This window comes from Halichoeres trimaculatus, unplaced genomic scaffold (assembly GCF_033239565.1).
Source record: "Halichoeres trimaculatus isolate MK-OKI-2021-1 unplaced genomic scaffold, fHalTri1.1 fHalTri1_scaffold_17, whole genome shotgun sequence".
Lineage (NCBI taxonomy): Eukaryota > Metazoa > Chordata > Actinopteri > Labriformes > Labridae > Halichoeres > Halichoeres trimaculatus.
Window position 1 is genome coordinate 26,151,168 of NW_027437195.1, and position 12,801 is coordinate 26,163,968.

At 42.0% G+C, this 12,801-nt stretch overlaps 1 protein-coding gene across 1 annotated transcript; it reads right to left on the reverse strand.

The window, feature by feature from the left end:
- Nucleotides 1-303: 303 nt before the first annotated feature.
- On the reverse strand, nucleotides 304-9,123 carry slc3a2b (solute carrier family 3 member 2b). The gene is made up of 8 exons (XM_074692760.1): nucleotides 8,480-9,123; nucleotides 6,914-7,104; nucleotides 4,202-4,375; nucleotides 4,002-4,099; nucleotides 3,711-3,853; nucleotides 1,340-1,655; nucleotides 1,163-1,222; nucleotides 304-1,075 (listed from the first exon to the last, which is right to left on the reverse strand). The coding sequence occupies exons 1-8, from the start codon at nucleotides 8,806-8,808 to the stop codon at nucleotides 728-730; spliced, it is 1,659 nt and encodes a 552-aa protein (XP_074548861.1). The 5' UTR covers nucleotides 8,809-9,123; the 3' UTR covers nucleotides 304-727.
- Between the last annotated feature and the right edge of the window lie 3,678 nt (nucleotides 9,124-12,801).

Consider the following 12,801-nt stretch of genomic DNA (forward strand, 5'->3'; position numbering starts at 1 on the left):
TCATCTTCATATTGCTGGCATTCAGATGAGTTCAGCTAAACTGAAACTTCAGATATTTTCCTCATTTTAATTTTGTGTAAGGACTTTTTAAGTAATCCTAATATTGTCTTGTTTTACATATTTGTCTGTTCAGAAGCCAAAGCTTAAACGCTGGGTCCTCCAAAGGCTGAAGCCCCTGAATTTACACAGTTTACGTACAAGCAAATGTTTCCTGCTACATCACAAAAATTAAAAATCAGTGCTCTAGTGTCCGCCCCGGAACATGAATAAAAAACAGCAGACCATTGCTTCACATTTAACTTTATTTTCATGATAAAAAAACAAGGGTTAAGAACAAATTGTGGCACTTTCTCATAATTAAACCCAAGGAAGTCGAAGACATCTGCACAAAGTCTTCAAAAAATGTTAAAAGTAACAAAAATTTAAATTATTTCAAATGTGTTTTTGAGGTCTGTAAACAGCGAGGTGTGTAACTACAAGTGTAAACAAACTCATTCTGATGAGTTTAGACTCACTACACAAAACTCCAGAAGTTTTCTTTCTAAAACCTTTCCTGTTTTCTGTGTGAAAAGCTTTAAAACTCAAAAATCATCACAAATATCAGCTTGGGAATGGAACAGGAAGCAGCTGTGATGTCACAAAGTTTAATTTTAACATTTAATTCACCACAACTTTTAACATCATTATCTGACTGAAGCTTGAGTCAACAGCTTCTTTAACTCAAACTCTACCCAGTGTAGGGGAACTTGAGGAGTGCAGACTGACCAGGGCCAAGCTTGAGGACCCTCAGGTCCACTTTGGTGTCAGCAGGCAGGGCCGTGCTGTCGGTGCTGAGGATGACCTCGGCCTCCTGAGGCAGCAAGGCGCCGCTCAGCTGCAGCACTGCCGCTTCCTCCGCCCAGTTGAATGCCGCCAGGAAGCGTGGGCTTTGATCCCAGACACGCAGGTACGCCAGTGAGGAGGTGGAGTTAGAGAGGAGCAGGAAGTCCCCAAACATCAGGGAGCGCTCTTTACGCCGCAGCTCACTCAGAGCGCTGAATAACCGACGAGAGGTCAGACGCTCATCGCGCTCTCTCTGAACACACATAGAGAGAATAACACTTTAGTTTCACAGCTGCTTTAAATAATTCTGGACTCAGTGTCAAGTGTATGTCTTGTTTACCTCCAGAGTCTCATTCAGCTTCTCGTCAGAGTCCCAAAGCATTCTGGGAAACACAGTGCCCTTTAACAGAAATGGTTACAGGATCACTCAAAAGGCGGGGCTTAAATCAGTGATCATCAACGATAATGACTGAGAACTCAAACTTGTTATGAAACCGTCACACGTATCTGGTCTCACCTCGTCCATCAGTCCGATCTCGTCTCCGTAGTTGACCACGGGCGTCCCAGGCAGCGTGAGAAGCAACAGTAAGTTCAGTTTGACAAGAGCGGGGCCAACCAGTGATGCCATGTGACCCAGACCCTGCCCCCCTATACTCCAGGCCAGCTGACTCTGACTGTGGGATGAGTACAGCAGCTGGACAGACTGAGCGTGCTCAGTGGCATCAGTGCTGCCAGGGCGGAGGACCCTGGAGATCAGCAGGTCGACACCGGTGGAGGAGAGGAGGGCAGAGACGTCTTCAGCGGCAGAGCGCTCAGTGACGCCGATCAGGACTCTGAAAAAAAAAAAAAAAAAAACTGCATGAAAGATGGATGACCAGCAGATCCCATAAAGTGAAGCCAAAATAATTGTGAGGTTTGCCAGATCCGAATGTTTGGGAAACATTTGGGAAACAAGAGCTGGGGGACTGTGCGTTTTTTCTTTCATTTTTTAGAACTTTTCTTAGGACTTATGTGTAATATGATAATATTTGAAAACGATATCTGACACAAATTCAAGACTATGTGCAAATACAAAAAGCTGATATGTAGCCTTAAACTTAGATTATGATGACACAGCAGCTAGTTAGAATACATAACTATGTGGTTTAAGTTCTTTGAAAACATAGTTTTAATGTGGAGTCCCCCAAGGCTCCATCCTGGGGCCTCTTCTGTTTGACCACTATAGCCCTTTTTCCACCAAGCAGTTCGGTTTAGATCAGTACAGTTTGGCTCGGTTATATCTGGTCCTATTTGTGCTTCCACAGCCCAACTGTGCCCCTTCGTGGTAGGCGACATGTTAGCCGGATGCCGATAGCTGCATCAGTTAAATAATAGCATGAAGCCATAGCAGCGCAACGCAATGTACCCTGCTCATAAATCCAACGTAGAAGAAAACTGTAACACAGTTAACAAAGAGCAACAATGGAAGACAGCTAGTGATCCGTTTGTTTTTGATTGGTATGTGTCTCTTTGTTACAAAGTGCAATCAAGCTTTGTTTCAGAGAAGACTGTGTGTTTCATGGTAAGTGACGATTCGTTTGACGAATCAACAGTCTGCAGTGTTGTAGCTCCACCTTTGGGATCACAGCAGTATGTCTGGTACCCCAAACAGAAGGTTGCAAATAAGTGGGATGACATATATGTCCCCACTGGCTCAGATTTTCAGAGACAGCCCAGCACAGATAGCCTAGTGGTCGGAAGCCCCATTTCTACCAAGTGGTTCAGTTTGGTTCACTGACTAATCCCGGGCCAGATCCCCAAATAACTGAGACGAGCCATTCCACTTTTTGGGACCCTTTTGTAGGGGTGCCAGACTAAATTGACCCGCTCTCTAAAAGTGGAGCTACAACACTGCAGACCACGGATCGGTCGAAAGAATTGTCACTTACCATGCAACACACAGCTTGATTGCTCTTTGTAACAAAGAGCCACATGCCAATCAAAAAGAAGACAAATTGCAGCATGTCTTCCATTGTTGCTCTTTGTTTACTGTGTCATGTTTTTCTTCTTCATTTTATTAGCGGGATACACTGTGTCGCACTGCTATGGCGTTTCAATATTATGTTACTGATGCGGCTGTTAGCATCAAGCTTACATGCCGCCTACCACAAGGGGGCATGGTTGGCTGAGGAAACACAAACTGAACCAAGCTTAACCAAGCCAAACCGTACTGATCTAAGCCGGACTGCTTGGTGGAAACGGGGCTATAGATGTCAAACAGAAGAGGCCCCAGGATGGAACCTTGAGGGACTCCACATGAAACTGTGTTTTCAGAGCACTATAACCCCATAGTTGCATATTTTAACAAGCTGGTGTGTCATTATAATTCAAGCTTAAGCCTACATGACCAAGCCCACCGTACCAAACCGTACCCACCCTTTCCTACTCTAGGTGCTGTCCTCTGTCCTATTAAAGGCATAAAAAGCCCAAAGAGTAACTTAAACAAAAAAAGATTACAGGAAACAGCAAACTAAGTTACCATTAATATGCCAACAACACACTGTTATACATTATGATGTCACATGTTCTGTAACAAACCAATGAGTAGCTTAATTTTCTATTTCTTAGCTGATTCATAGCAGCCTAAGTCCTCACTAAAACCAAGAACATGGATCACATCAGTCGCGGCCTGAGGTCTTCACTCTGGCCCCATGTCTGTCAGAAAATAGATTTTAGAATACTGCTGTTAGTTTATAAAGCTCTGAGTGATTAGGGACCAAAATATATCAATGATGGTCTGGGAAAGATCTGGTTTCTGACCTCAGAGTCAGAACCAAACATAAGAAGCTGTGTTCAGTTTTATTCTCCAAATCTCGGAGCCCACACAGCAAAATATCTGGTCTTCTGACCTCTTGTTGGACTTCTCGTCCGTCACGTTCTGGACGATGGCTCGGATATCCATCCACAGAGAGGGCACCGTGGCAGCAACACGCTCCACACCCGACAGCTGCACGCCATCCACGCCTTGATCCAGCCAGAACACCAGAGCAGACTGATTACAGAAAGAGAGGAAGTCAACAACGTGGTTTTAGATTTTTTTGATTATTTTATGATAGATGCACATCACATCAATCTAAAACTGAGCCTCATGTCTGAGTACAGATTTGTCTGAGTTACGTCTCCAGTATCTGAGCGCTCACCTTCAGCCTCTCAGCCACGCTGGTCACGCTGGTGTTGGAGAACCAGGATCCAGATGTTCCCTGGTAGTTTGGTGTCAGATCCAGAACAACAGAAATACCTGCAGGCACACCAAACAATAACTTATCTCTTTACATTAATAACATGCTAACGCTCTGATTAAGTTCAGAGCATCCCTCAGTTATTTCCACGTCTTTCTCACCCTTCTTGTGAGCAGCCTGGACGAGACCTTTGAACTGCTCCAGGTTTCCGTTCTCTGAGGAAACCTCCTCAAACCTCAGATTTATCGCTTCATCGGCAGGCGCAACATGGATGGGACCGATAACAAGACCCTTCACCTTCAGCTCAGACAGACTGCCAATCCTCTGCTCCACACCTGAGGAGGAGAAGGTGGAGAGGAGTGAAACTTCATATCTTTGTTTTGGCCATTTATATGGATGAATCAGTCAAAAATAGATACATATGTGTGTTAATTTCCTAGATTTGACCTCTGCTCTTTGTAAGTGTGTTAGGTCCTGCATGCTGTGACAGAAAAATATCTGCATCAGCTGTCTGACTTCTGCTTCTCTTGAGTCTTGAGTTTCAGTTCTGCTTCACCAACAGACACACAGTCAGCAGAGATGGACTGTGTTATTAATCCACCCCTCAGCTAAACTGTAAGTCTGGATGCCAGTTATAGTCTTTGCTACAGTGATGTCAGCTTGAAATGCATTGGTTGTTGCTCAACTGTGGCTGATAGCTTCTTGGAGTATTTAGTAAATTCTGAGCTGATGTTTCTGTAGCTAAATATTTCATAACTTTAAAATTAACAAACTCACAGGACTTGTTAGGAGGCGTTTACTAGTTTTAGCTCTTTCTAATATGTATGGAAATAAGTAGGGGTGAGTATTGGCTAGAACCTTGCGATACAGTATGCATCACAAGACTTGGGTCACGATACTATAATATCACAATATCAAAACACTAATATATGAGATATTCCTTATAGTTAACTATTTGATTGATTGAAAACAGCTTTTTTATTCTACTGTGGTTGATATCAAGAAAGTCAGATGCGTCAGATGAGTTTTATACATGCACTTAACTTGAAAATATAAAATGTGTAATGGTTGTCACTTAAACAACTGTGACATTAAACTAATGTTGCAAAAATAAATTAAGGATGAAAGACGTGGTCAGTTGGTGAAACTGCTAAATGTCACTTGGTGTAACCAATGTTACTCATAAAAATCTAATATTGAAATAATAATCAAACATGACTTTCATTATTATTTCATCAGTCTACAACACTGTAAAAAAATGTAACTTGAAATGATTTTAGATTGACTAAACAAATTTCTATTTTAGCAAAATATCGATATTAAGAGTTGAATTATCCATATTTTATCCCTGGTCAAAGTATTGTGGTATACTGCCGTATCGATATTTTTTCACACCTCTGGAAATGAGTCACTATAGTAAGTGTTTGAGCTAATTTTCCCACAGCTAATTTTGAAAAAAGGAAATAAGGAACTTACATCAATTCAGCTCTTAAAATGCTGTAGCTGGCTCAGAAGTAAAATGTGAAAACAATACCAATAGTATTAGCACTCAACACATTTTAAAGCTTACTCGGAATTCAGATGTAGCTGAACAATATGGATATACAGAACTTAATGTTTGAGGTTAAGAGGTTGTGTGCTAACATTAGCTGCTAGTTCATCACAGAAAGTGTGTCACTGCAGCAAGAGATAGCATTCGATAAAATCTTAGCTAATGTTGCTGTACGCTAACATGATTAGCTAGGCTAGTTGATAACTTGTGTTGCTGTTCAACTGCAAGTGTTAGCTTTTCTCTGTCTTAGCTAAAATGTTAAACTCCAGTGAATTGATATGTAACCTCGTTATGTTGGCCTGGTTTTCTATGGTGCTACTGTTGAAGCTCTTGAGTGTTATAGTTGTCGTAAGTGGTTAAAAGTTCATAGTAAGTGATAGAAGAAGGAAGTGGAAGTTTTTGAAGGGTTTTGAAGTGATAAAAAAGGTTAAATGAAAGAAGCCCTTCTGAAATGTATCTGCAAATTTGTTTTCTCCTGTGTGTGTAGAAAAATGGGCAGTGAATGGAAACAACAAAAGAAAAGTAGAACAGACTGAGGCCTGACAGAGAAACCACAAAGCTGAACCGCACTCTTTTTGCACATATTACACAACTATAATGTTTTATGTGATTTCACACATTCACTACATGATACAAACATTACATACATGTATTATATTAAAAATGGTCTGATAGTAGTTTGTCGGCAGGAGTCTAAGAAGTCTCTGTGTCTGCAAAGGCCGCTGATGTTTCTGTCCCGCAGAGGAATGTTTCATGTTTCACTCCACAAGGAAATGATTGCACGTCTGATGGGCCTTGAAAACACCTGCAAACTGCGTCAGCACACTAAAGCCAAGTTGTGATATTTTTTCTACATTAACCATTTCTAATTGTCCAAGCCTAGCTCTAATATTTTCTTTCTGTTGATTAAAATTGTCAGGAACTTTAAGGGGCTTTCCATTCTTGTGTATTTTCCACCATGTTATTTGCCGTATACAAGCAAACAGACAAGCCATTTCTGATTTACTAGAAAAACAACGCCTATTTCAGTCTGTAACTCTGACTTCTGATTCTTGATTTGATTTGACACTCCAAACTTTTGTTTAGAGAAGTTTGGAGTTTAGAAGTCAGATAAGATGGAGCCTCAGGACTAAAGATCTGCCTCAGCCTGAACCTCCAGAAAAAGACACAACACTATTATCTAATAAATAAACCACAACATGTTTTAGCATGCAACAAACTCCAAGCTAAGGCTGCTAACACAAAATTAGCAAATATGAATATTATTAGCTATAAAGGCTAAAAAGGTAAGTGTTAGCATCACTAATACTATTGTTCTCACCCTTCAGGTTACGACTCTCGGTGAAGGCCTGGATGTTCCCAATCTGGTACAGCGGACCATCGTTCCACCAGTTGGTGTTGGGCAGATCTCTGCAGCGAGGAGCCTGCAAGATGATGAGAACCGCTCCAGCGAGCATCCCCAACCAGCCGAGCCAGAACACCACCAGCAGCGCCCAGCGGGTCCGCACCCACCTGACAACACATGAAGGGGTTAAAGGATAAGTTTGGTTTATACAGCTTTTACATTGTTTATAGAATGAAGTAGAACAAAATACTCACCCAGAAGGCTTTCCTGATCCAAGCAGTGCTTCGGGAGATATTTAGATCCAAAATCGTGCAGCAGTCGTCCGTATAATGGGATCCATAGACAGCGCCGCTCCTAAAACTGCATTAATCGTCCAAAAACTCATATTTTTCACCAATATTCCATCATGGTCCGCTCCGGGTTAGTCCTCTGCTGCAGTCTGTGTCACTCCAGACAGCGCTGTGTGGCTGTACTAACCTCTGAACTGACGAAGACTTTGTTTACGTTTGCCCCTCCGCACATGCGCAGTACTCTCTGGAGAGCTGACTCCACTTCCTCCTTTCTTTGAGGGGCAAACGTAAACAAAGTCTTCGTCAGTTCAGAGGTCAGTGCAGCCACACAGCGCTGTCTGGAGTGACACAGACTGCAGCAGAGGACTAACCCGGAGCGGACCATGATGGAATATTGGTGAAAAACATGAGTTTTTGGACGATTAATGCAGTGTTAGGAGCGGCGCTGTCTTTCCCCTGATGGATCCCATTATACAGACGCCTGCTGCACGATTTTGGATCTAAATATCTCCCGAAGCACTGCTTGGATCAGGAAAGCCTTCTGGGTGAGTATTTTGCTCTACTTCATTCTATAAACAATGTAAAAGCTGTAATAACCAAACTTATCCTTTAACTGTGAAGTAACTGACATGATGCCCCACCCTGGTTTGCTGACCTGCCACCTTGTTTTTATGAACAGAAATGTACACCCTAGTGTCTGCAATTAAAAAGCACAAATTTCTTTAGATAGTTCCTAGTTCCTGGTGACATTTCCTGCAGTCAAAAAGCGCAAGATACATGCATGGTGTCAGATCACACTGAAGGTCAGAGTAAGAATGAAAATTCATTCTCACAGTGTTTGCAGAGCAGCTGGGCGATAAGTTAGATCAGGTTGTTATGGGTGCTCAAGGTCTTTCTTACAGACTAAGCTCAAACCAGGCTTTTATTTTCCAGGCTGGGGCACAGCTGCTGTATAAACTATTTTGACACAAAATCTCAGCGCCTCATAAGTCTTCAGTCTCCCAGAGTCTAATTAATTGATGAAGCCCATCAAAGAAGCTTTAAATACATCAGGGAAAAGGAAGTGAATAAATCAGCTGAGGAGAAATCTTAATGACTGAGGAGTCGCCCCCTGCAGGACAAATGCGGAGAGCCCCACCCTGTCAGGTTGAGCTAACCCTGGGTGAGGAATATCACTCATTGTGGGTGATACTGTGTGTATCATAAATGTATATGTGTGTCTTTCGTGTGTCTGAGGGCCTGTGCTCCTCACCCAGGGGTCCCGGCCACCCTCAGCAGCTCCTCCTTGCTCAGCCCGGTGAATTTCACCTCCTCCTCCTCGTCCTCGGGCATCTTCAGCTTCAAGGAGCCGTTTTTCTCCGCCACCGCCATCGCCCCATCTCGGGGAGACTGAGTCTCCTCCTCCCGGTTTTCTGCTCCCGTCATCGGCAGCTTTTCTTGCTCCTCCTGATCCAGGTCGGCCTCGCTTACATCGGCCTCGGTCGGGTCAGCATCCGCGGGGATCTGAGCTGGAGCCCCCGCATCTTCAGCATCTCTGGTCCCAGCATCCTGCAGCTCCACCTGAGTCTCCTCCGTGTCCATACCGAAGATTATCCCTTAGGTTACCGGAAATACACCGAATATTTCTCACGACTGTCGTGTGAATCACTGACCTGCACTGTGAGATGTATCTGTCTGTCTGCCTGTCTGTCTGTCTGACCGCAGCGCTGCAGATAATGCTGCTTTCAATGCAGTCGGAAAAGGGAACTCAAATTGCTGTGTCCGCAAACGCCTCACCGTCTCATTTGTTCCACACAGAACACTTTTCTAACGTCGCACTAAACATTAAAAATTTCTCTGCATTAGCTCTGAACATAATTTATCCTCGAAACGCTTTTTCTGCTGAGGTTTCACAGGACCTGCAGAGACAAAGACGATTTCCAACAAGAGACTAAAATACTGTTCTCAGCTTTGGCCACAAGAGGGCGCTCATGCTCTGTCTTCAGAAAGGGCTTCAAAACTTTCCAGGAGATTAAAACCAGCAGGCCTCTCCAGTCCTCTCCTTTGTCACTACATATCCATCATAAACTGTAAAATTAGTTGGAGTTATTAAGAATAAATTTAACACGTAAACCATGAAACAAACAGAGGCGCCATTGGTGGCATAGCTCTCTGAAAAGTCACCTGTCACACACATAGACTGTGTCTCAATTAATGGGGCTGCTGCTTATAATAATAATCATCATCATCATCATCATGATAATCATAGTTATTACTTTTATTATTTCTATCATTGATAATAATATTGTTATTATTTTCTTTATTGATAGAGTATAGAACCACCATTTACATGAGAGTTAAGCAACAACGTACTTTTTCAAAAGTTAAGCAAGTGCTAGGGGAGATGGTAGATAATGAAAGGTATAAAATACTAAAATACAAGCTGCTGAAATGATTAAATGTAATTTTTGATTTCCCTGATATATATATATATATATATATATATATATATATATATATATATATATATATATATATATATATATATATATATATATATATATATTCCAAGTTTGTTTGTTTTTGCCCAGAGAATTTACATTTATGAACATATTTTTTCCTTTTAATAATGAGATTAGAACTATAAGAATAGGAACTTTTAATAAGAACTTTTTTCCTCAGTATATTTAAAAAGAGCCCAAACAACACATTTTTTCACAGTAAAACAAAAGTCTTTTTTAATGTTTTAGAAATACAATAGCATGGTTGTTGCCAGAAATCCTTCACATCTGGATAAAACAGAACTCCTTCTGGAGTTGGGCCATGTCCGTCATCTTAGGCGTTCACACGCATCATCACGGATCTTGGGATGCATGAGGCTACGAAGGATTCACTGAATCCGTTCCTCGTGGTACCCGAAAAGGAGGCTGCATTTGGAGGTGCCTTTGAAATGGGACAGGCTGCAGATCCTGAATCAGGACACGGCTATACACACACTCCTCAACAGGAAAAGACTACTCTGCCTTCTGGTATTCCCTCTGTTGCTGGGTTAGCACAGCTAGCTAGTCCATCTTATAAGAGATAGATCTTACGTTCCCAATAACGATGGATGGAAGGACAGGTCGATGTCGCACTTCTTAGCTCACACCTGAGATCCAGCACGTCATCCTCACCTCCTTCTCCTCACCTTGTGGGGAAACATCAGGCCTTGCATCAGGCCATCCCTGTTTAGGGATTAAACCTCCTCAGGAAGTCCCTCCCACCATTTTTAATTTCCCAAAACCAGCATTCAGTACTCCTATGATCTCCCTTTTACCAGTATATCAGGGCCTGTTAAGGTCAACACTTTGCTCAGGGGTTGATGGTTGTGTTACCTTTAAGATGAGTTATTGTGTGCTTAAGAATTACAAGGCTTAGTAAATAGTAAATAGTAGTAAATGTATCCCTCGTGATGGGCATTTCAGCAGCCAGTGTTTGTGTGTTGTGTTGTGTGTGTTTTGTTCTTGGAGTAATGGGAAACGTTTGCACAAGAGTTTCACAAACAAGAGTTGCTGTTTTTTGTGGCAGAGTCAGGCCAACAGTAACCAAAGCTGAGTTGCAATCAACTGTTGATTGTACCCATGTACTGTCACCTCCATTTCAAGTTTTGGGAGAATTGGGCCATGTTAAAGAAAAAAACTGTTAATTCACAAGATTAATCTCATTAATGTATGAGGGGAAAAAAGGCAGAAATTTAGGAGAAAAATGTCACAAATTTACAAGTATAAACTCATAATCTTAGTCTATATCTATAGGCCATCAGCAGAACTAAGAAATGTAGTATAAAAATGCGTTATCACCTATGTATAACATGATTTTGATGTTGCTACCTTTGTCCTGCGTGAAGTTATTTGATATATTTTATATTTGGGCTTGGAGTGTATGTGACTTCCGGAGCCAGCCTCAAGGGAACACTCGAGAAACAGCAGATTTTAGCACTTCTGCATTGTCTCATACGTTGCCCCTTTATACTTGTGCGAGTGTTATACTGATGTGCCAAAAGATGAAATAATTCCTTAAATTTATGACTTTACTCATAGTTTTTCAATGCTGATTGTTCGTCAGGATAACCCTGCCCCTGGCCCCTGATGTAGTTGGTGTTTCGCTCTAGCTAAGCACTATTTTGAGCACCTGGACTTGAAGAAATGGACGTCGTCTTGCTCTACTCAAAGTGAAGTCACCATCAAACTGCTCCCCCTGGTGGCTGGCTGCACTATAAGCCAAAAAATCTGTCTCTCCAGCCATTCCAGATGGGCTGTGGTCAAACTTTAAAAATTAAATACACCTTGTAGAAATGTCTCTCACGTCTTATTGTTGTGATGATTTGAAGATATCATTTGGCTGCTTTGTATTCAAGTCCTCTTTTTCTAAGAAGTTTCATTTTTATAAGTTATTAGAGGTTGAAAACGAGGTTTTACATCACGTTTGACACGTTGGAGTCAAGAAGAGATTGTACTCTCGAAAGAAAAAAAAAATATTTTTGTCACCCGGCTCCACTCAGATTCTCCCAGAATCCCTAGCAGTCTCTACTGTGCAGACTCTGGCTGCAAAACTGCACAAAGAACCTGTGCTAACCCAGGCACTAGCCAGGAGCTAGCACTAGCACTTGCTCCATTGAAAGCAGGGTAAGAAAGTCAGTCGGGCCCCACTCTTGGCCACACAGTCCAATGACTCTCCTGCCTTGTCTCCAGGTAGCGCCTGTGTGTGTGTGTGTGTGTGTGTGTGTGTGAGGAAGAGGACAGTATTTTTAGTGATGTGTCCTTAAAGGAGCTGAATATCTGGTTAGAAGAAGTTTTCCCTGTCACCTCGCAGAGATCGCACTCTTAATACCATCGCTGCTCTGTCTCTATCCAGCTCTGAGCCACAGCACCAAAACCAGGAACACACACACACACACTCACACATTTCTTGAAAACAAACACTATAGCCTTAAGCAAGTGTTAGTCAGTTGATGCGAAAACATACCAGCAGTAAAGTAGAGGAGTATATATTTACTGAAGGAGGAGTCGGGGGCTGTGTTTAGCTGTGGGGGTTGAAGGGTCTGTTGTTTTAAAAACAGGACAATCGGTAACTGCTGATGAGAGACAAAACTCTGGATCCTCTGGGGGCTCTGAAGCCTGAGGCAATGCTAAAGCAGTTAACAGGTAAGTAAAAAGACTTTTAGAGAAGGACAGAGACTCGTCAGAACTGCTTCAAATCTGACTTCTGAAGACTTTAGGATGTATCAGGTCTTTATCTCTGGCAGCAGGAAGTTTCTGTGTGAGAAGGTTAAAACCCTCAAACCATCAGTCCATGTGTACTGGTCGTACTTAAGTTATCCTCTGTAACTCTAAAAGTTAAACTTTTCTTTTTTTTCTTTCAACAGTCTTTTTATTGATATCAGTATTAAGGAAAATAAGAAAGTTGGTCATGAAATAACAATAACAACCTCCATTGAAACCCAAACAGGTGACGAAGCATCAAGATGAAAATCCACACAATGCAGCAAACAACAAATATTCGCAGCCCAATAATAATATTGAAAGTTGGGTAAAGCCATACCCCCAGCCTGTTTAG

What these genes read in the sequence shown, in the direction of transcription:
- slc3a2b (XM_074692760.1), bottom strand. Translation starts at nt 8,808, where the DNA reads ATGGACACGGAGGAGACTCAGGTGGAGCTGCAGGATGCTGGGACCAGA. An exon ending in GACGAGAAGTCCAACAAGAG is followed by an intron (nt 1,656 to 3,710) that starts GTCAGAAGACCA and finishes TTTTTTTTTCAG; the next exon opens with AGTCCTGATCGGCGTCACTG. An exon ending in AGCTGAATGAGACTCTGGAG is followed by an intron (nt 1,076 to 1,162) that starts GTAAACAAGACA and finishes ATGTGTGTTCAG; the next exon opens with AGAGAGCGCGATGAGCGTCT.